General features: G+C 35.4%; 1 protein-coding gene across 4 annotated transcripts in view; it reads right to left on the minus strand.

The window, feature by feature from the left end:
• Nucleotides 1-3803: 3803 nt before the first annotated feature.
• LOC129002674 (probable chitinase 10) overlaps nt 3804-24672 on the minus strand; it is a 95041-nt gene continuing 74172 nt past the window's right edge. For all 4 annotated transcript variants that reach the window (XM_054430943.1, XM_054430701.1, XM_054430864.1 and 1 more), the window contains exons 15-17: nt 20866-21051; nt 4882-4998; nt 3804-4050 (exon numbers count right to left, since the gene is read on the minus strand). In XM_054430943.1, coding sequence (XP_054286918.1) covers nt 3886-4050; nt 4882-4998; nt 20866-21051 — 468 coding nt within the window. In that variant the 3' untranslated portion in view covers nt 3804-3885. The remainder of the gene's footprint in view (nt 4051-4881; nt 4999-20865; nt 21052-24672) is intronic.

Consider the following 24672-nt stretch of genomic DNA (forward strand, 5'->3'; position numbering starts at 1 on the left):
AGTATAATCTTTGCTCAATAGTAGCTAGCAAGTTATGTTTTCCCTTTTGTACTGTATTTGTAATTTGCTAGTATACTGTGGGTAGTTGGCTTATTATGAACACGTGCTATAACTTCAAGTATTTTGTTTACTTTTTCCTTGTTATTTAATTCAACCAACATGGTTACTTAGCAACCCATAAGACTAATGTTAAAAAAATGTGACTTTCAGTGTCGTTTTTCTACGTAATTAGATTTTTGTTGGGGGTTCTAACTGCATGAAGCTCGTTTTTAGGCCAAAAATAAACTATTTACAAGATTTGAAGAAAATCGTCGGAGCCGTTTTCGAGATCTTTCTGCAAGCAAGCAAGCAAGCAAGCATACATACAAGCAAACATTGCTCGTATTAGAGTATAGGATTAGTGAATATGTTTTTATTTATTTATGTTTTAGAGGTTAAGTGGTAGAGAGGACTTACAAGTCCTAACTTCGCTTCTTAAATAAAGAAATTTTTCATTTAATTTCATTTCATTTCTCTTGACACCAACCGGTACAACACGTACTCGAGCATTGTCAAATTATTTCTATGCTCTGTTCAGTTTTGGGCATGTTTTAATGAGGAGTCCCAACCAAAGTCTCTGGTTGGAAACAGAAGAGGATCTAAAGACAGATCTAGATCAGATACGCGTCTAACATTATTAAAAAAAAAAACTATACGATTTCTTTGGTCAGGTGGTTCTCAGTTTTTATCTTTGAAAATAGCTACGAAATCTCTGTTGCTACAATACAATGGTGCTAACTTTACACTGTAAAGTTAGCATCATTGTATTGTAGCAACAGAAGTAACTTCCTTTGTCTTTTACTATGCACAGAATCTAACTTGACTCCTCTTGTCCCTACAAATTCCTGTTACAGTCTTAAAAGATTGGACAAATTTAATGTGTTGGCGTTTTCAAGGTGTGATCCTATTTCCCGCAGTTGAATTTTTTTCATGGGCTGTTGGGTTCCAGTGTCTTCGTCGTACATACAAATCTATGCGTATTCGAATCACAACCTTTTTGAGGAATTAGAGGACCTACTCGACGGTAAAACGTGTCATGTAATGTCCTTAAATCTAAATGAGCTTCAGAGCAAAGCATGGCGAATTGAATTGATGAATGTTATCAAAATAATTTCTGGATTTAAGTCTCCCAGCAGCCCTATTTTCAGAATGGGAATGTTCAATAAGCTCCTTAAAGTGTGGTGAATTCCGCAAATGAGGTAAACAAACCTTTCCTTAATGCCAGCAAATTGTAAAAATTGAACTGTCTATTTCAAACTATGTCCATGTGTTTAGTTGTAAACAAAGTGAATTAAGTTTGATTCAATGCAATGTCGACCGATAACACCACTGTTCCAAAACTTTAGCCCTTAACTGTACTTAATTGATGCCCTTTCTTTATATTCTGAGACGTCTTTGCACATTTACGTACAAATGCCTTTAATTTGACACCTCAAACGTAAAGATCCGTCCAGCTGTTATCGAGTTATGACTGTGAAAAGAAAACTGCTTGCTTATTAATATACTAGATAACCTGTTGCTCGAAATCGAGCAAAACTGCAACTTGAAATAAATTAATGAAGAGCAAAAAACATAAACAGCAAAACCTCAATCATAGAGTCACTCTAAAGTAGCTTCTATGACTGATAATAGAAATTTGAAAAATATTAAGTTGTACAAAATTAGAAAATTAATCTACGGTACGATCTTTAAATATAGATCCGTTCTCATACTGCTTTGGTTATCTCTTATGTACTGAAGGCAGGTGCCCTCTATGAGAACGTAGATGTCAACCACACACTGTAAAGTGAGCTTTTCAGACCTATGTAGCAAGCTAAATCCCTCTCTTGACACAAACCAGTACGACACGTAACTGTATAGCATTGTTTAAATTAGGTGTCCCAACTAAAGTCTCCGGTTAGGAACATAATAGTGGATTTAACGACGTATCTAGAACGGATTCACGTTTATTACTATTAGTTTTTGAAAACAAAGATTTATTCGGCCAGGTGGTGCTCTGTTTTCAGTTTTAAAATAGCTGCGACATCTATACAGGTAGCATGATTGTAGCGAGGGAAGTCACTTCTTTTGTCTCTTACTATGCACATAAGAATCTAACTTGAATCCTCGGAGCTCTCGTCCCTACAAATTTCTGCCACAGTTTTAAAAGATTGGGCAAATGGGTTGGCATTGTGACCCTATTTCCCGTATATATGTTTTCATTGAATTTTTTGTTTGAATTGTTTTACATGCGCTGTAGGGTTCCAGTACCAACGTCGTACCGGTACTTATAGATCTGTGCGTATTCAGGATCATGACCTTCTTGAGGAATTAGATTACCTACTCCGTGGTAAAAGGTAAAACGTGTCATGGATCTCTTGAAGTTTTAGATCCCCTGTGTGACCCTCTCGTCAAAATGAGCTTCATAGCTGAACATGGCAAAGGCGGAATTGAATTGACGAATTTTATCCAGATAATTCCTGGATTCAAGCCTCACAGCCCTGTTTTCAGATTGGGAGTTTCCTACAAGTTCCTGAAAGTAAAGTATAGTGAATTCCTCAAATGATGTAAACCAACCTTTCATTTAAGGCAACAAAGAGTACAAATTGAACTGCCTCGGCCAGTCTTTTCATGCTTGAAATTTAAGCCACCACAATGTAAAAATGTAACGTTCATTTGTCCGAGATTGTATGTACAGTATCACCACAGCGGCACTGCCACTCTGTATCCGTCAAATTGGGAGGTTCGATGCAAGCGGTCTCGTTTGTGTTCCCTCTAGCCACTCACAGTTCTTCGTCTTACTGGGGGCATTTAATTTTAAATTTATATAAAATATGAAAGTTAACCAATCAACAGAAAACACTACAAAGGAATTTTGATACACATTGTAAATTACATGATAATATGGTAATGTAACGGGTAACTGCACTGTCAATAATCACTTTAAAACATTCACTCAATCACACCGAACTGTAACTAAAACTACATGATCATTCAGTAAAATACGATGTAAGTTAAATAAATTAAACTATTACAAACAATTTGTTGTCAGGTCTTGCTAGGAAACTATTTATGAACCAGACTTAGTTAACATATGTTTAAATGAAAATATAAAATTCCGGCTTTGCTCTGGATCATAGACTAATAAGTCCTGCAGTCTGTGGTTAAACTTAAAAACTATTTCAAACTACGTCCATGTGTTTAGTTGTGTAAACAAAGGGAATTGAGTTTGATGGTTTGATCTAATGTCAACAGATAGCGCCACCGTTCCCAAACTTTAGCCCTTAACTGTACTTAAGTGATGCCCTTTCTTAATATTCTGAGACGTATTTGCACATCTACGTGAAAATACCTTTAATTTGACACCTCAAACGTGTCAAGCCGTTATCGAGTTTTGACAGTGAAAAGAAAACTGCTTGCATATTAAGACTAGATATACTAGTGCACCTGTTGCTCGAATTCATGAAAATTTGTTGCAAAGTGTTACAGGCGTTACTTCAAAACAAATAACAGTCATAATTTTCGATGACTTAAAAGAGCCAACTCAAAGATAATGTAATCAATCACACCACTCCAGTTATCGAAACAAAAACGTCTCTAACTGTTTTGATCAAAATTTAGTATGATATGGTCCTTAAAGTTTAAACAAAAACAAAATAACAACCATGTAAAAATTATGGTTAAAATTATTGAAATTTTTTTGATTTTATTCATAAACATCATGGTTTCTCTCACCTTTTACCCATCATAAGGGTTGTTTACTAGCTTATAGGTTAAAGTATATGTCAGTTTGCTGATATTGTTTATTTTTAACAATGTACAAATTTTTTTGCTAAGTGTTCTAATAACTTGGTCTTGAATACTCTGTTATGATGGCAGAGTACAGTTGTTGAATGTGCTGAAGCCTCGGAGACCTCTGTTGACAGCCCTGAGGAGAGGGTAGTTGCCACAACCACAGTTGTTGTTGAAGTCGTCATAATCTAATGTCCAGACCATAGTTCCTCCAAGGCCTAGGTTTTTGATGAACTGTGTCTGGACAGTGCAGATAATGTTTATAATTTACAATGGAAATGAAATAAATCAAATAAATTATGAAACCGTTTTGCCTAGATCAGCATTATACAAAAACAAGTAGTGCCGGCTAATAAGATTGTTATGTCTGATTTTAGAAATTCAAAAGCTGTGATTTTCTAAATGATCCTAATGGTAGGCTACCTGATGATTATTTTGTAATAGGTGTTACAAAGTAGGAAGTGATACACTTATTGTTGTTATAGGGTGATATAAAGTGGAACCTGGAAAACAAGTCTCTCAAGAAAAAAGACTCTGTACTTATCCTCTCCAATAGCAAGGTGAACTCTGGCCACATAACTGAGGTTACCTTCACTCTTGCAATGACCATGAATTATGTGTACTTCTTTCAAACATCAAGCAACTACAGTTCCGCCAAAGTTTCTGTGCACACAACCAGATCTGGTCGGGTCTAGGCGAGGTGGTTGGTGGGGGTACTTTTGTGAAAACATTTGTGTCTTGCTACTCACGGCACCCCTACCACCAGCACTGCCAATATTTGGTACCGTATGTTTTAGTTCGGTTAGTAGCGACCACGTCCGCGCACACAGGAGTTTTGGACGAACTGTACAATGCATCTAATTTTACAGGGTTTTAAGTTATTGAATCGGTCTCGTGTTGTTGATTTTTGCCAGGGAGTCACAGATGAAGATGACCACGATATTAAATCACCTTTTACCACTGTCAACAACCTAATACTATTTAGACGGTAGTTTAAAGTAGCTCATAATATAATTACCATTATAAAAAACCTGATGATATTTATTGAGTGTTCATTTGTTGATTATTTACCTTTCTATCAATGTCAGAGACGTCATCATAACTGATCCATTGGGTGTTGTGGTAAGCCACAGTACCATAAGATGGCTTCTCTACCTTCCAACCCTCAGTACGCACCATTTCACATATCTGTAAACAAATTTCTAATTTCATGAAGGCATTGTTGTGTGCGACTTGACACTGTCGCGCATCACTTAGGTTATATATTAACACAGACATTTTAATGCTTATTTTACCATGTATGATCTAGGTGTTTCAGTTACATCAACAATGTCAGCAGGTTCCCAGAATTTCTATCAAGTTATAGAAATACACTGGGTCAAACACATTAAAGTTCATTAGGGTTATTAGTTTGTATTAGGCTTGGTAGTTTGATTGTAATGATTAGCAGCACTAACTTGGTTATTTAGTATAGCTTGTTTGACCTGACTGGTAATACACGAACTGGGCTTAAGTGACTTTTTAGCAATAGATATTTTTGTTCGTAACCGATGACTCATTAGAATTTGAGCAGGACTTAAACCATCGATAACATGACACTCAAGCAATACTATGCTAATGTCATCACAACATTTTTCAACATCTATAATTTTACAGTTTGGCCCATTCTCTCTACTTGTCCAGTAGATCTCGTATAAAAATGACTGGAATTTATTAAATCAAAACCCCATTCTTCGGCGAATTCATTGAACTCATTAAAGTCCCAAATGGATTGTTATCTCCTACTACTTTCAACGGGATTCCATGACAAGCGAACATTGGTTTCAAGAAGTGGTGTAGGCTTTTGAGATGATATTGTTACTTAGTTTTAGTATATTCAGTCATGATGAGTGACTTATAATATTGTAATTCAATATTGTAAACTGGTGAAATCGGTTGGCAATAAATAAAATAATAACTAGTAGTACGCTTATTCTGCGCGTAACAGGATGAGTGAACGTGAGCGCAACAGTGGAAGTGTACACCTACACCTAGCCTACTACTGGTGTCCCTGGTGAACACAATGTTATTTGTATGGGCAAATCAACCGAATCTCAGTCAACAACAATCCTAACTTCTCGTCCATTAATTCACCAAAGTCATTGGTAATATACGTAATGGATTTCCAACAGTTATCGATAGGAGGTAAATCCATCGTTTCTGTACAAAACGTCTTTTGATTAATTGAAGCCCATTTCCTTATTTGTTATGAGGCCTATCATAGACAAAACTAAGCCAAACTGAACTAATCTAACTTAACCTAACTGCCACAGCACAGTGTAAAGGAGTCTTCTTAAAAATATCGTATGGCTTATAATGATGATATATAACACAAACTAACGATAGCGCTATTATATCACCTAAAAATGATTAAAAATCCAATATATGTTTATCTAACTGAATCTAAATGCCATAAACGGTTCCCACACTTGGCACTGCTTGCCTTTACCACTTCCATCGCCACTAACTAAGTCGTAGACCTGTTTCCCTTCCTTCCCATAGCAATTTAGTATTGCAAATAGATTAATCTAACTCTCACGAAGGGTTCCCACACTCCGGACTGCTCGCTTTGACTACTTCCTTCACCGCTTCCTACGTCGTGGACCTGTTCCCCTCCCTTCCTATAGCATTTTACAATTGCAGATTCATTAAGTCTAACTGTCACAATGGGTTCCCAACCTCCGGACTGCTCGCCTTGACTACTTCCTTCACCCCTTTCTACGTCGTGGACCTGTTTCCCTCCCTTCCCATAGCATTTTAGAATTGCAGATACATTAATCTAACTGTCACAAAGGGTTCCCACACTCCGGAATGCTCACATTGACTACTTCCTTCACCACTTACTACGTAGTGGACCTGTTTCCCTCCCTTCCTATAGCATTTTACAATTGCAGATTCATTAATCTAACACTGTCACAAAGGGTTTCCACACTCCGGACTGCTCGCCTTGACTACTTCCTTCACCCCTTTCTACGTCGTGGACCTGTTTCCCTCCCTTCCTATAGCATTTTTAGGATTGCAGATACAATATTCTAACTGTCACAAAGGCTTTCCACACTCCGGACCCCTCACCTTGACTACTTCCTTCACCACTTCCTACGTCGTGGACCTGTTTCCCTCCCTTAACATAGCATTTTATAATTGCAGATACATTAATTTAACTGTCATAAAGGGTTTCCACACTCCGCACTGCTCACCAAAGCACTATTTAATATTCAATGCCAACATTAAATTGAATAATGTAAAAAGCTACTTTAGTTCCAAATATATACATATATATTTGTAATGTAAAGGTTAATTTTAATGCTGAACATAAACGGTATAATAACTGCCGACTAATATACTAAAGTTCAATTTATTATTCTGGAAGTTGTGAAATTATAATGATATATATTCGTAGACCCCAAACTGTTTACTCTATGAATGAAAGAGCTTAGAGTAAAAGTCGTTCTTTCTGTCTTAGAGTAGGCAACAAAATTGTTGGTCGCAAAACGTAAACAAATAAAAAGAAGAAGAAGGTAGCTTCTAATGTTATTCTTATGGGACAAATTTAAAAAATTATTTTCAGGGTCTTATAATTACTACTGAGCGGAATCGTCTAGAATTTTAATGGTGTCTTCCCACTGGTGTCATAATTATTTGTGCAAAATTTGAACGCTATGAGGCGGTTTGGGAGCTCGGTATTAGCGCTAGTCCGCGACTAAGAACCGGATATTTCCGATATTTAGGCTGCCGCCTAGAAAACGGGCTTGGGAGCTCAGGATCAGTTAGGCGCGTGCCTAACTTGTGCAGGGATAATCTCGCGCCTAAATATTGTTGGTTTGGGAGTCAAGTAGACTTAGGCGCCAGCCTAAGAGATAGTCTCGATGGGTTTGGGAGACCGATTTCGGGACTAAGTAATATATTTTCGTCATACAAATTAGTGAGTTTAGTCCCCAACTTTAGTCCTGCCAGGGGGCAGGTCTAAGTCGACATCATGCCGGTATTACGTCATTAGCAAGTTAATTGTTTACATATTAACAAAAAGAATGTTATATCGGAATTCGTTATTAAATTTCGAACAATTTCATTACTCTCAAAGTATATTTGATAAAAGTTTTTTTTTTAGGTTTCTGTTGTTCAAAATTAAAAAAATCTTGCCGAAAGCTAAATTTAACAAAAGATTATTTGTTTTTTGTTTTAACTGTTAACTGCAATAAAAAAATTGACCTTAAATAGAATTTATTTCAACTGAGAGTTTGGTTATAAGCACCCGTACCTTAATAATAAATATTTTATGAGCTAAGAAAATATTAGTGACCACATATATACCCCCCCCCCACTCACCCCCTACGAAAGAGTCAAGAGATAAAAACAAAACATAAAAAACTGCAAATAGCTCACAGTCATAATAGTTTTCTTTTTATTGCGTTGTGATTGAGCTCAGTTCAGTGTCATTGACCAAGTGCTAGTTACATCAAAATGGAGTACTTAGATTATTTGGAGTATAAGAAAATATATACAGTATATCAGTAACCCCACCACAGAAAACCTACAGACTAAGCAAATATCCAATAACCTAATAGGACTTTCAATGTAATTTATTTAAATAGCTTTTGGTTTAACAAGTAACTAAAACTACCTACATGCTACAGAGAGGGCAATAATGTGTGTTTTTTACCAAAATATTAACAGCTTTATATAAAATAAATAAATTTGCCAAGTTTCATCAAAATATATCCATAAACTACCAAACTACAACAGTTAACTTATTCTCCATGAAAATCACTTAATCACATGGGAATTTTAAATTTACTATTTTTTGAATAATATCTCTGTAGCCAATAACCGTACAAAACATTTTAAGATACTTATTTGTTTTTTATACTCTTTAAAATATTTTAAAGATAAAGATTTATGTTTTAGGGGTTAAAATTGAGAAAAAAAAACTATATTAATCCCATAAAACCCCGGGTTCCCATGGTCTGATCATGCTGGTTCACGAACTTATTAAGGTTATCGCACCTTACACTTTCATGCCAAATTTTATCAAAACCAGACAAAAATTACTCAAGTTGTCACGTTCATGGACGTATATATAATATATTGGCTATACATATACAAAAATTTGAACGAATAGTGTTTTTGGCCTCTAGGGACATCAAAATGGAAAAGTATATCGGTGCCGGAACTAAGTGCTACCTACGGTAATAGCTACTTCCCTATAGGAAATTTAGATAAAAGAGTGCCATGTTTAAAATGTTTAAAATTTACAACAATTTTTTTGTAAGGATTAAAAGATATACATTTGCTTCACACAATCATAACCTCCGCAATTACTTAAAATACTTTTTATTTTTTATATCCGTCAATACTCATATATTATACAGGGCAATTGCTGTTTAATTTTGAAGTTTTTTATTGCATGAAACGGAGATTCAGATGTTAACTGTTCCAAACACAGGGTAAATTTTCAATCTTTGTTAAATTTTTTTTGATCTCTGAAAGAAATTATATTGATTTTCAGAAACCTATGTTGCTCTGTACGTATTTATAAGGTGTAGTACTATAGATAAAAAATAGCCGTCATTGAGATGTAAATCAACGATCTTACAAAACAACATTTTTGCAATGGTACAATGCAGAAACTTACACCATAGTCTACTAATTAGCCACCGTTGATATACCAAGATAAAATTGTATCCATCTTCAATTGTTCATCTTTTGTTGTTGTCAACGGTAACGTGTTCTGCAGTGGCCGTTGCCAACGTCAAAACCTGAATTCCCCGCGATTCCCTGTCCATCTAGCCGCGCTGCAACTTAGTCGCGACTATACTTGATCTACGACCATTTCAACTTAGGCGCGAGCTCCCAAGCCTGGTTTTTGGTCCGGGGACTAAAGTTAGGCGCGTCCAACACTAGGCGCGTACTAGCTGGGCTCGAGCTCCCAAACCACCCCTATAAGTGCAACGGTTCTTGAGTTTTGGTGCAAACACACTCACTCACAGACAAGCGGACAACTTTTCTCCGACTCCGCTATACACGATACATAGATTCGTTCACTTCGTTCACTCATCTATAAATAAAGTGCTGTATCACTTCTGAAACAGTTTTATCTATCATACTTACACATTATAAGATCTAGAAAAGTAGTAAAAGTCAATGAGGTAGATTTCCAGCCCTATCTCTGCAATGTCTAATGCTATTTTAGGGTACACTTCCATATCTGTTGGCACAAACAACCGTATGAGTAATATCGATTGATAATCGATTATTCGATATTTATTTTGGTTAGTGACTGGGACGGGTGGCGTCGTCCTGTAATCCAGCTACTAGGAGGTCACGAATAATTGTGGATAATTATAGGGATGCACTGTGGATGCGATGCTACCTGGTGTGGATTAACGTCCGCACTAGTGAGTACTACGACTATCCGCAGTACTATCGTAATAATTAGACCAATTCGTTAATTACGAGGAAAAAATGTGATTCGGATTCCACAATAAACTGTAGGTCCCTTAGTTGCCATTAGCTGTATGGGCTATTAATTAACAGCTGTGTCTAAGGAACATGTCGGCCTTAGTCACTAACAAGACTACAAGATCGCGCCACTCATCCTACACTCATCCTTCACTCATATTTGGGTTAAAATACGCACATAGTGGCGTCCCCATCTTAAATAATTGATAATTGAGAGGTGACATCAGGGGTGGGGCTAATACTGACCATTATCTATGGATTACCTCATAGTATGCTAGCATCCCTGGTGATCCTGTATTAGGTCCAGCGTTGCCAGGCCCTGTTGTACAGGTTACATTATTGTGGCTAATACCGACCATTCTCTTAGGATTACCTCATAGTATGCTAGGGTCCCTGGTGATCCTGTATTAACTCCAGCATTGCCAGGCCCTGTTGTACAGGTTACATTATTGTGGCTAATACCGACCATTCTCTAAGGATTACCTCATAGTATGCTAGGGTCCCTGGTGATCCTGTATTAACTCCAGCATTGCCAGGCCCTGTTGTACAGGTTACATTATTGTGGCTAATACCGACCATTCTCTAAGGATTACCTCATAGTATGCTAGGGTCCCTGGTGATCCTGTATTAACTCCAGCATTGCCAGGCCCTGTTGTACAGGTTACATTATTGTGGCTAATACCGACCATTCTCTAAGGATTACCTCATAGTATGCTAGGGTCCCTGGTGATCCTGTATTAACTCCAGCATTGCCAGGCCCTGTTGTACAGGTTACATTATTGTGGCTACAGCACAGAGCTATCTACAGAATATCTTATAAACATTTCACTTGGATATTTAAGATATCTATAGATGATCAATATCCAGATATTTATATTTGTTAGATATTGTGAAGAAGTTTAAATGTCACTAATTTCTACTTTCAACAGGCATTAGATTTACAATATCTAAAGAACTTCTAAAACTGAATATTATACGTATATCTGCTGACAGTTCACAAAAAAATATATACAGGGTGGAACGAAGTTAGTGTTAAAAAAAAATTATGTGTTTAACTACTAAGTATTGGTGACAAAATGGCACCAATTCAAGGTTCCATACCCTCACAGGTAGGGAATAACGGACAATTTAAGATTTTTTAAAAATATTTGTATTTGCTTACATAAAATGGCCATAAGTGCACTAAACATTGTTTTTATTCCAAATTCATTGTCATTTTAAGAATCCTCGTTAGATTTACAATTTTAATAGTACAATTTCATTGAGATGAAACATCTGCATAAGCCCTTATTTGGCAATGGAAGTTTGAATTTGTGATTTTTTAGAAAAAAAGTAATAACTTTTTCCAAAGCTTTTCTATACTACACTGGACTCTAGAGAGTGTCAAATATTACTAAAAACTTCTGCAGTTAATAACATTTAAAATGATGTATAAACAACTTCTGTTCGTTTGATTTGTTGTTCTCAAATTTAAGAGTTTCTCTTGAAAAACACGGAATGGCCAAATTGCCTCCCTTTAAAATAACATGTATTTGCTTAAATAATATGGCTATAGCTGCAATAACAATTATATTTGAATAGGGTTTATTGTAATTTTTAGAATCCTTGTGAGATTTATTATAAGAATATTAAAGATCTATTAGGATTAACATCCATATAAACGTATGTTTTGTGAAAACATGTTAAACTAGTTTAATTTTTATTTTTTGAGACATTGAATATGTTTAAAGTTACACATGGTACATTTAACTTAAGATTTTTTTAAGCATAAGCAAATACTTCCAATGTAGTAACCTCTAAAATTATGTAGATACTACACTTTACAATGTTGTCAATATGTTCACCGAAAACCCAAAATTAACCTAAGTAAAGTATAGCAATTAGTTGATTGTAGTGCTTAGGCTTAGACACATGCTAATGGAAATAACTCAGCCAAGTGATATATTTATTTACTAAAATAATTGTTAAAACCTAAAAAAAACGTAGTTTAACTTATTTACACAAAAAATAAAAGTTAATTCTAAAACACACAATATTCGAAACTTAAATAACTGTTCCCTACTTTCTTACTGTTTTAATAGTTGCCTTCTATTTGATGCCAACTACTTGAGTTTTTTTTTTCAAAATCTCCTTTATTTTCCCTGATATACAGTCAAGTTTTTTTGCAAGTGGCGCAAACAGTAACATTAAAATACAACGTTCCTCTGACTAGCACATCTGCATTCATTATCCAGTTGTAAATTTCCTTATTATCTTCCACTAAAGATGAGGAGACCAAGTACTCCACAAAGCCACACAAAACAAGTCCAGTGGACTTAAGGTCTGGCGACCTAAACATGCCAGAAAACCACACCATATGAGTCATCTTTATCATTGTTATCATTTAAGTTGTGAAGTTGTGTATTTTGCATTAAGTCAATCTCGCACATCGGTTGAATGTGCCATAGAACTAACACCGTAAACGATATTTAAGTTATGTCAATAAATAAGGGAAAACCCCTAAATGAAGATACATCACAAAACATAGGTTTATAAAGTGTTAATCCTAACAATTCCTCAATATATTAGGAATTTTACAAGGAATCTGAAAATTGCAATAATACCCATTTAAACATGATTTTTAACCCTTTGCCCGGACGTTTTTAAAACGAGCCAAAAGTGCCAACGTCCGGCTGACCGGACGTTTCGTAATGATCGAACAGTTGTCATAACAACCGAATGGATACTCGGATTCTTTTTACCCATATATTAACATTGAGTCGAAAGTTACTAGATGCGATACATCGATTTTCGTTGGTCGAAATATCAAAAATTCGATTTTTACGAAATTTTAACCTAAAAATCGCCAGATCGCGCTTGGCATTTTTAGCGCGACCTTCGGGAAAAATCATCGGCATTTTTTGAGCGTTACTTTTATTTCTCGCCTGGCACTCTAAGGGTTAAAGCAGCTGCTGACATATCATTGAAGCCACTATACGTTTTTTTACAGGAAACTAAACATTAGCCGTTCCGTGTTTTTCAAGAGAAACTCTTAAATTTGAGAACGACAAATCAAACGAACAGTAAATGCTTATACATAATTTTAAAGGTTATTAACTGCAGAAGTTTTTAGTAATAATTGACACTCTCTAGAGTTCAGTGTAGTATAGAAAACTTTGGAAAAAGTTATTACTTAAAAAAAAAAAAAAAAAAAAAAACACAAATTCAAACTTCCATTACCAAATAAGGGCTTATGCAGATGTTTCATCTCAATGAATTTGTACTATTAATATTGGAAATTCAACAATGATTCTAACAATGACATGAATTTGGGATAAAAACAATGTTTAGTGCACTTATGGCCATTATATGTAAGCAAATACAAATATTTTGAAAAAATCCTAGATTGTCCGTTATTCCCTACCTGTGAGGGTATGGAAACTTAAATTGGTACCATTTTGTCACCAATACTTAGTAGTTTAACACATACAATTTTTTAACACTAACTTTGTTCCACCCTGTATAATAAATACATAAAAACACAAAATAATAAAGATTTAGTCTAAAAAGAACATTTATCAGTTGAGTATTTTGATTAAATAGTTCATAAAAACAATTTCTGAAAAAAACTACTAGACAAAATATTTTATAACCGGACAGGTCTCGAACCAGATAACTTCAACTTATGAGTCTCTTACCTTACCTCTGAGCTACCTGTGATTGTTGATATTAGTAGTTTTCAATCGGTTAAAGAGGAGCCAACCATACTTAAATATTTTTGGTACTATGATTCTGTTTAACTAATTATGATACCTCCTTGATGTTTAGGCATCAAGTTGTTAAATTAATTGTTTTTCTGTGAGTTGGAGAGAATGCTGATATCTGAATATAGATTAATTAACTACCTTTAGTAATGTTATTATAATAATTGTTATATGATTAATTAATATTGCCCCCTATATTGTTCAACCAATAAAATTTCCTCAAATAAGTTAAAGAATTTTAATTAAAAAGAAAATATTTGCATTATTATTATTATAAACAGGTTGTAACGATGTATTCTACACCCGTTACAGTTTTACGTTTCAGGAGATGGGTAGACGTCAAAATCAGGAACGTACTACAGTAGTACCAGACACTCGTGCTCTCTCTCTCTCCTCGGTGCTCTCTCTCTAACGCACAACCAAACTCTGTCCTTACCGCCAGAGTAGGGAGGACAGGAGAGGTAGGGGATCCGCGCATGCGCACTGGCCACGGACTGGACGAGGTCCACTGCAGTGGTTTGTAGTTTCATTCGACTCAATACCGCCAAACCGTGCCGTAGTCTCGAGACCGGTAACCTCGCTGGCTTAATAACGGCCATAAACCTTCTCTGATCTCACGGTAGGCCTAATTAACTAGCATTGAGTGTGACTTTTGCTTTGGTTTCCATTCGAAGCTTCGATTCCGAGTAACGTCGTGTTGCTGCTAAAGCAACCTAGGAACACATTACATTATTTTCAATACGATAACTAATTATCAATTTCACAAATATATTAACTCGTTCCAGCCCCTGTATCGTTTTGTTGCCGCTGAGGCAACCTGGGTGTATTTAGTTTTGTGTGTTAACGTTGATATTATTAACTATTAACTAGTTCCATCCCAGTATCGTTTTGTTTTGTGTTGTTTAACGTCGATATTTTATTTTATTAACTCGTTACATCTCAGTATCGTTTTGTTGCCGCTGAGGCAACCTGGGTGTGTTTTGTTTTGTGTTGTTTAATGTCGATATTTTATTTTATTAACTCGTTCCATCCCAGTATCGTTTTGTTGCCGCTGAGGCAACCTGGGTGTGTTTTGTTGTGTGTTGTTTAACGTTGATATTTTTGTTTTATTAACTCGTTTCCTCCCAGTATCGTTTTGTTGCTGCTGAAGCAACCTGGGGGTATTTTGTTTTGTGTGTTGTTTAACGTTGATATTATTTTATTAACTCGTTACATCCCAGTATCGTTTTGTTGCTGCTGAAGCAACCTGGGCTTTTGTGTGAATAACGTTTGTATTTAGTGTTTTATGGGTAGGTCCTTTAATACTTAGAATCGTTTTGTTACAAAATGAAAAGCATTGGTCTCTAATTAGACAAATATCTACCCCGTATTTTCGTATTTCGACAGGGTACAGACAATCCAGTAAATATTCTATATTCACTCATAGCCGAACCTTAATTTTGTGTACCAAACGTTTTGTAAGTAAACACGTCCCTTCCAGTATTTGTGTGTTGCTGTATTGTATAAGGCATCCTGGAAGAGCTCAATTGGCAATCTAAAACAGTGACAATGATGATAGTGAGATATTACCGAAATTAGGTATCATGTCTGAGTCACTCAAAATTATTTTCGTATCTGCCATGACGAACCCTGGCATCCACTGAGCCATCCGAAAACCTAAATTAATATGTTGACGATTTTTCAATAAAACGGAAAAACACGTCACAAGGTGTATTATTATGATAAAAAGGTGTTTAATCATACATTCAAAGTCAATGGCTTAATGTTTTTTACACAGTTTTTTTGGGGTTTCTTACAACTTTTGGATCGTGCGAGACTTGTGTTATTCTATAATACCTGGTGTAATGCCCATTTCTTCCCTTCTGACTGAAATAGTCTGACTTAATGAAACACCCCCTTTGGAAAAGTATAGTAATTCTCGTAAACACCGCTAATGCAATTTACTGTCCATTTTAGGCTGATTAAAATGATTTGATTTTTAACGCGTAGCACGGATAAGGTTAACGGAGACAACATACTATAATTCATTCCACCAAAATAACCACATAAAACTACAATTAAGTTTTGATTTGATTAGTGTTTGTTGATTTGTTGGATGACTTTAGATCCTGTGTTTTAATAAGGCTAACTGTAACATTCAATATTCTTGATGAGACAATAATGCAATTATCAGCATTTATCGTCTTTATTTATAATCAATCTCCAATTGTCAATGTAGAATTGATATTTACAGGATATCTGTTCGTAGATATCTAGTACTGAATATATGTACAATATTTTTAGGATATTGTAACTAAACATTATTAGTCAGGTTGTGTAGCAGGAAAATATTTCAGTTCTGGCGGAGAGGCTGTAATTTTAGGTGGTTATGGTATACAAGTTTCTGAACCTAAAACCGCCCAGACCCCAATTTTTAAGGACCTCGGTCGTCCGTAATGACGTCATCAAAATGGCGGCCATAAGAGAATGCTGGGTCCCCATGAATTGGCTATAACGACCGAATGCCTGAACCGATTTTCATTAAATTTGGCACACAAGTGCTTGAATACATTATCTCGGCCTGGGTTGAAAATTACTTCATTTTGACTGGGTTTAAATTTTTGGCCGCCATCTTGGATCCGCCATATTGGGTACAAAGTTATTTTTTCAAATATAAAGGTAGGGTTGTGACCCACCGTTTCAAACAAAACTTTTACGCTGTATACGATGCTGCAATCCGTTTTATAAAATGTTGATCCATTCTAAAGTTATGAGAACTTTTTATAACTTTATTTTTAGTCTAATATAACATTGTGCATTTACAAATTAAGGCCATAATCTCAAAATAGTGCTAGATAAAGATAAGTAAACACTACAGTTTATGACAGATGTATTTTTTTGGCCGCCATCTTGGATCCGCCATTTTGAAATGTGATAAATTATTTTAAATATGCAGGTGGTGTTGTGACCCAGCATTTTGAACTACTTTTTCATGCTGAATTCAATGCCGCAATCCGTTTTTCATTGTCATATTTGGTTTTTGAAATACTGACATTTTAAATACAAATAATTGTAATATTTTATCAAGAAAGGTTGATAACAAAAAACTTATAGAATAATCTATCATCTATTTTGAGATTATGGCCTTAGTTTGTAAATGCACAATGTTATAATGGACTAAAAAAATAAAGTTATAAAAAGTCTCATAACTTTAGAATGGATCAACATTTTTTTAAATGGATTGCAGCATCGTATAAAGCGTAAAAGTCTTGTTTGAAACGGTGGGTCACAACCCTACCTTTACATTTGAAAAAATAACTTTGTATCAAATATGGTGGATCCAAGATGGCGGCCAAAAATTTAAACCCAGTCAAAATGAAGTACTTGCTACTCTACAATGATCTGACGTGGTTCGGAGTTGATATCTTAAGAAATGTATAAAAAGGTAGGGTGGGAACTCATTTAAAACTCACCCTGTATAAAACAATTCACAATTATTTTCCTCATATTTTTTTAGTTTTGAACAGCCGCCTTTTTGAAATGACTTGATGAAACTTGACCATTTTCAACCCAGGCCGAGATAATGTATTCAAGCACTTGTGTGCCAAATTTAATGAAAATCGGTTCAGGCATTCGGTCGTTATAGCCAATTCATGGGGACCCAGCATTCTCTTATGGCCGCCATTTTGATGACGTCATTACGGACGACCGAGGTCCTTAAAAATTGGGGTCTGGGCGGTTTTAGCTTCAGAAACTTGTATACTATAACCACCTAAAATTGCAGCCTCTCCGCCAGAACTGAAATATTCTGCCACTATATGCAGCTATACTACTACCACTATATATAAGTATCTACTGTGAACCTTTTAATATCTATTAAATATCTAAAGAATATCTTAACAGATATTTTACAGATTTCTTAGATAAGATATTTTAAAAATATATTTAATTACATGTAGATATCTTTAGACATATTTCAACCAATTTGAATATTCAATGGATGTCTGGTGCTGTTAGGACCGACCATTCTCTAAGGATTACCTCATAGTATGCTAGCGTCCCTGCTGATCCTGTATTAGGTCCAGCATTGCCAGGTCCTGTTGTACAGGTTACATTATTGAGTGAAAATTTTGAAACGTACGTTTTTATGTCCCTAGCCTTTTACTTCGTAGATACTGAATATGTAGTTTATCATTATGTGTTTTAATATTTTTGGGACAGGGGCAACATGTTACACACAATTATTTGGCTTTAAATAGGTTCAAAGTATTTTTTTTTTGTATTTTTAAAGTCTCGAAACTCACGACCGTTACGTGTCCCTAGGGTACTTTTTGCAACTTTCATGCTGTTTTTAGAATAATTATTCATGCCGAAATATATAATGTCATATTTTTATTACATCAACAGTTATTAAACTTACGAAAAAGGAGCATATGACAATTTTGTTTTCATTATAAACTGACTACCATGACTAAATAGGTCTGTCCCTCGATTTGACGTCACGACCATTAGGGAAAAATTTGCAACGTTGGAGCACGACAGTGGCAAGCCTGGCGTCGATGGAGTCAGTTGGTTTTAGAGACTAATTCGGGGTGTACGTCAGGATTGTAGTGCCGGTCATTTCGAGTTCAAAGGAGGAATTACAAGATTAATAAAGGCAAGTTTGTGTTTTTTGTAATTTTGGTGTGTCCATGACCGTACGTAGTCATTTGATGAAGTAGACATGGTGTTAATTTTTGTTTATAAGATATTTCAATTGCTAGATTAACCTAGAAGTCCACTTTGTATCCTCGAACATGAGGTGCAGGGCTACCGCCAGAACAGAGCCAAAATAACACGTAATGTCACGAACAAAGTTTCACGACCATCGCGGGTTTTATTCACGACCAATCCAGCCTTATGGATTATACTGTGTTTGGTCGTGACAATAACTTAAATATCGTTTAAATTGAACAGTTTAGTTCAATTGAAACACATATTTTTATTATAACTAACAATATAATTGAAGGATTGTTTAGAAAGATTTAGACTATTCCAGACAATTCACGACCGTACCGCTTGTCCCAGACCATCACGTTTATGATTTCTATCATAAAAATTTCAAAAATTTAAATATCATCATATTTTAATGTTTTATACACAAAAGAAGCACACCTCTATAAAAACATAATGATTTTTCGGGTCTCAGGTAAGTTTTTCGGAGTTATACAAACATAGATTTTATTGAGGGTTTTTTTTTAATTTTTTGAGTTTTTTTTCTAGAAAGACCAAATACACCAAAAGCTTAGTGAGCTGTATTTTGTATAATGGCCCTAAAAGTAAATTAATTTATAGCAAATCATAGTTATAAAAATAATACTAACTATTTTTAATATTCAGATTTATATTCGTGATGGTCGTGACAACATTTCGTGTTTTTCCATCAAAGATGCTTTATTAATAAAAAATCACCAAAGATATTGCGCTACCATGGACATTTTATGAAACTTCAAATGTTAATGAAATAAAAAAAAACAAGAGGTTCTACCTGCGAATTCACGGGGGTACAGAAGCCACCATTAAATTATTTTAATCAACTTTGACTTTAGAATTTCATTTAAAGGACCCAAGTTCGAGAAACTCTCATCTGAAAGGATGTTAATAGCAGTGAAACCTTCATATCTTACGTCCTAAGGTGGCCAAGGTGGGTACGGTTGTACCCACGATTACTTCTAGTATTCGTGGTTGTACCTGAACTCGCCGCTCTCTTTCACGACGTCTTTTATCAATGAAATGGCGGTGACAACCTCTTGGAACGAACAACATACATTGATTGTTAGTCTCATATGTTAATTCACCGCACCTCTTTTAAGGACAATAAATAAAGTAACCAAAAATGTAAACAAATAAACTACCTATATTGTCAATTGCATTGGCCAGCTGTTGTTCACTAAATTATTCGAATAGCGTTAACTTCAAAACATGCAAGGCGTAGGCCATTATAAATCAGCCTGTGGGGCAGAGCCCTTAGGGAGTTCCTCCATATCAATACTTTTCGGCAAATCTACACACTCTAAGCTTCATTTTGATATGCAATATGCCTATATTTTTATTTGGTAAATGGCCTTAACCGCTTACATAAAATTTGATTGTATCATTTTAACCCTTAGAGTGCCAGGCGAGAAATAAAAGTAACGCTCAAAAAATGCCGATGATTTTTCCCGAAGGTCGCGCTAAGAATGCCGAGCGCGATCTGGTGATTTTTAGGTTAAAATTTCGTAAAAATCGAATTTTCGATATTTTGACCAACGAAAATCAATGTATCGCATCTAGTAACTTTCGACTCAATGTTAATATATGGGTTAAAAAAATCCGAGTATCCATTCGGTTGTTATGACAACTGTTCGATCATTACGAAACGTCCGGTCAGCCGGACGTTGGCACTTTTGGCTCGTTTTAAAAACGTCCGGTTCCCCGGACGTTGGCACTCAAAGGGTTAATAATATAATAGATAATAATAAAAGTGTTTCAAAAAACGGAACAAAAAATTTTAAAAGTGCTTTTCCTGAAAATGTACGTTTCAAAACTTTCACTCTATTATGGTTAATACTGACCATTCTGTAAGGATTACCTCATAGTATGCTAGCGTATCCCCTGGTGATCCTGTATTAGGTCCAGCAATGCCAAGTCCTTTTGTAGAGGTGACATCATTATTGCTAATACTGACCATTATCTAAGGATTACCTCATAGTATGCTAGGGTCCCTATGGTGATCCTGTATTAGGTCCAGCATTGCTAGGCCCTGTTGTACAGGTTACATTATTGTGGCTAATACCGACCATTCTCCAAGGATTACCTCATAGTATGCAAGGGTCCCTGGTGATCCTGTATTAGGTCCAGCATTGCCAGGCCCCGTTGTAGACACTCCCAAATTCACCTTCGAGGCACTCTCAAGTGTAAATGAATTCCCATAGGTAGGCAGCCCTAGTATCAGTTTCTCCTTTGGGAACCCTGTAGTCAGCCAGTATTGCACTGAAAAGTTCTGCAACAAGAAAACAAATCTAAAACGTGACTGTGTGTTTACTACAACAGGTATGGAAAAAGAACTGACAAAATTATTATTAGTCAGAGAAGAGGAATCAAAACGTTATTCCGTTATATTTAGCTAGGTAGATGACAAAAAAAAATTACAGGATTTTTTTGTTATAGTTAAATACGCCTTGTATCATTTTGTGTTTTGAGAATACTAACTTTTACTTAAAGGCCTTTTATTTGCTTGAATTTTCTGTACCTAAGTATTTGCGAGGGGTCCCGTGTGCAAATTGCTTATTTAAAAAGTTCTAAACTTGTTTAGGAGGAAAAACAAATAATTTAATCCCCTTTTTTGAAGATTATGTTTGTTTAAAACAGTTGTGAAATGAAACACTTTCACTTGAAACAGATGTGAAAAAAGCTAGGCCTACTAATCAAAAAATTAAGTTTATTGATTTTATATCTTCCCCATAAAGATTGATTTGGATACCTCAATCAGGTGTTACAATTATCACTGAAAGTAGCCTAGGCTATTTAAAATCTGTTTTCAATAACTCTATCGTTATTGGCTTATTATCTGACTGTAGTTAAACATTCAACACTGCGAAGGATCAGGATCTGTTATTAAATTATGATTCACGTTTAAAACCAAGATAAAGAAATTCTGTCAGCATCACTGAATCATTGAAATGGAAGTCTTGAAATAATTTAGATGCTCAGGGGGGCGAGGCTCTAAAGGAAATTACTGTTTTAATAACTATTTGTCCCTCCGCTGGATCATAAACTTAATGACACCTCAACCGTAAAAATTGGTTAAGTAGACGGGAAGAGGAATGTGACAGAGAATAATCTTATTGGTTAGGTTTTTTCAATCTTATCTTAGTGACAGATGGCAAAAAGTCTATCTAAACGGCACTTATTCTAGCCCTGTTTGAGTGCCCCAAGGCTTTATATTGGGCCCTACCCTGTTTATACTGTATATAAATGACTTACCTTGTAATGTAATGACTTATCTGTTAAAAGCTTTCTTTTTGCTGATGACTTGGCCTTGTGTGTACGGCCTATAACTCTTTGAATGACGTTACAGATACATTGGATACAAAATCTGCTGTTATTAATGACTGGTGTAATGCAAACAAGTTATGTCTTAATGCTGATAAGACTCAAGACCTGACTATTAGTCTTAGCAGTAATGGTAATGATGTAAACACTCTGAAGTTTTTGGGTTTTCATTTGCAGTCAAACTTGAAGTGGTTTTCACATGTAGATTTTGTAGCATCTAAGATTGTAAAGGGCATATTTATGATAAGAGCACTTAGGTCCACTGTTTCAAATTATGTCCTTATTTGTATATATTATGGGCACATTCATAGCTATTTGTCCTGGTACCACACTGTGGGCCAACAGTTTTTATGCTAACAGGTTGCTTTTTACTTTACAAAAGAAGGCAGTGAGGTTAATTTGTAGTGTGAATAGAAGAACACATTGTAAGCCCCTTTTTGTGGGTCTTAACATTCTCACATTTCCATCTTTGTATGTTTTGGCAAGTTTGTTGTATGTAAAAGAAAACATTTCTCACTTTAAAAAAGATATCTGATGTGCACAACTATTGTACTAGATCAAAAGATAATCTGTCTACACTGAGGCATAAAAAGTATAAAGCCACTCAAAATCGTTTTGAGTACCAAGGTGTTAAAATGTACAATTTCTTGCCTGCATCCATCAAAAACCTGTGTGTTTTAAAATTGAAACAAGTTTTAAAAACTAATTCATTCCGGTATGTTTTTTCCTTCGTGATGGCATTATTAATGTTATTCTTAGGTTGTCGGTTACTCATCACTAAAATAAATTAATCACAATTTACTAAAAAATGTCGAGGTATATTTCAAGTTTACATCAAAACTCATCTTCAGCCTCTAGTAACCGAAACGGCACACGGAAGATTTCTCAGGTGCCGTTTGACGTCACTAACTGCTGACGTCACTTTGAGGGAACACCAATACCGCAACGATACGATTTTGAACCATCGGCCTCGGTGGTGCAGTGGATAGCGTTGCGGGCTGATAATCCGATTGTTCCGGGTTCGAATTCCGCCGGCGGCACTAACTTTTTATCAACAATTTTTTCATATCAGCAAGTTTGGTTGGTTTGGTTAGGTTATGACAGTTTAATTTTATAACTAAAAAATTATAAAATTTATTTTTAGGCAATTATAATTTTATTTTATGAATAAAACTATTTTTTAGATTAGTAAACCTTTAATCGATTTTTCCTTTATCAGCACGTTTGGTTAGTTTGGTTAGGTTATGACAGTTTAATTTAATAATAGAAAATTATAAAATTGTCTGTTTCTTCAGACTCAGCAGTTAGTGACGTCAAACGGCACCTGAGAAATCTTCCGTGTGCCCCACCGCTCTAGTAACAACATATCAAGTAAATAAACTATGATTTATAATGTTTGTTTATAAATTAATTAACATATGTTTGAATTATTTGAAAATTAAGTTAGTAGGGAAAAAAATTTTATATGTATATATTATGTAGATGTCACAGTTAATTTATTATTGTTTTTCCAATTTTAATTTTGTTCTCAACCTCTTCTCGAATTAAAGGTATAAACATAGGGCTGATTGTAGCACTAGGTTGGGATATGCTTCTTTTATCAACCGCCATGCAAGCAGCTTCTTTAAGATTTCTTAATTTCCAGTCTGCTTCCTGGTAGATCATAGTTGATTCAGACCAATGTGGAAGAAGTTATTACGGGCAAACATCACGACCTATGGAGAAGAGACTACTAGGTGGCGTTCGCAGAGGCATCCACAAAATAGAGCGGAGTCATCAAGGGTTTATATTATATTGTTTTGGTCATACTGCAGTAATACCAGTCGTTTTTTAATGCATGCGTTGCGGGTCTAAAGTAGCAATTTTACGCTTTAGGAAGTAAAAAAAGTTTTTATCCTCTATGGAGTGAAAATAGTTTTTATCCTCTATGGAGTAAAAATCAGCTGTTGTCAACTCAGTTGTAAATTTCTATTATAAACGATTGCATGTATCGAAATATGTATCGATTCGTGATTCGAAATTATTTTAACCTACAGTCTACAGACTCTTCCCAAAGCGTTTTAGCTTTGCAGATACATTAATCCATTCCCACACTCAACACCTCACCTTTACTACTTCCTTCACCACCTCCTACGTCGTGGACGTATTTCCCTCTCTTCCCATAACATTTTAGGATTGCAGATATATTAATGTAATTGCCAAAGACATTTCCCACACTCTGCACTGCAAGCCTTACCACTTCCTTCACCATTTCCTACGTCATAGGCTTGTTCTTCCCTTCTCATAGCATTTTTGGATTAAAGATACATCAATCTAACTGCCACAGACGGTTTTCACACTATGCATGAGCATAGTGTGAAAACCGTCTGTGGTAGTTAGATTAAAGTATAAACTTTACTACTTTCTAAGCCTTTTTCTACATCGTGGACCTGTTTTCATCACTTTCCATAGCAATTTAGTATTTCAGATACGTTAATCTAATTGCCACAAACATTCCCCACACTCCGCACTGCTAGCCTTTACTACTTCTTCCACCATTTTCTATGTCGTGGGGATGCTTCCATCCCTT

This window comes from Macrosteles quadrilineatus, unplaced genomic scaffold, assembly GCF_028750875.1.
Source record: "Macrosteles quadrilineatus isolate MER2022 unplaced genomic scaffold, UCM_ALF_1.0 Scaffold_1__1_contigs__length_201487025, whole genome shotgun sequence".
NCBI lineage: Eukaryota > Metazoa > Arthropoda > Insecta > Hemiptera > Cicadellidae > Macrosteles > Macrosteles quadrilineatus.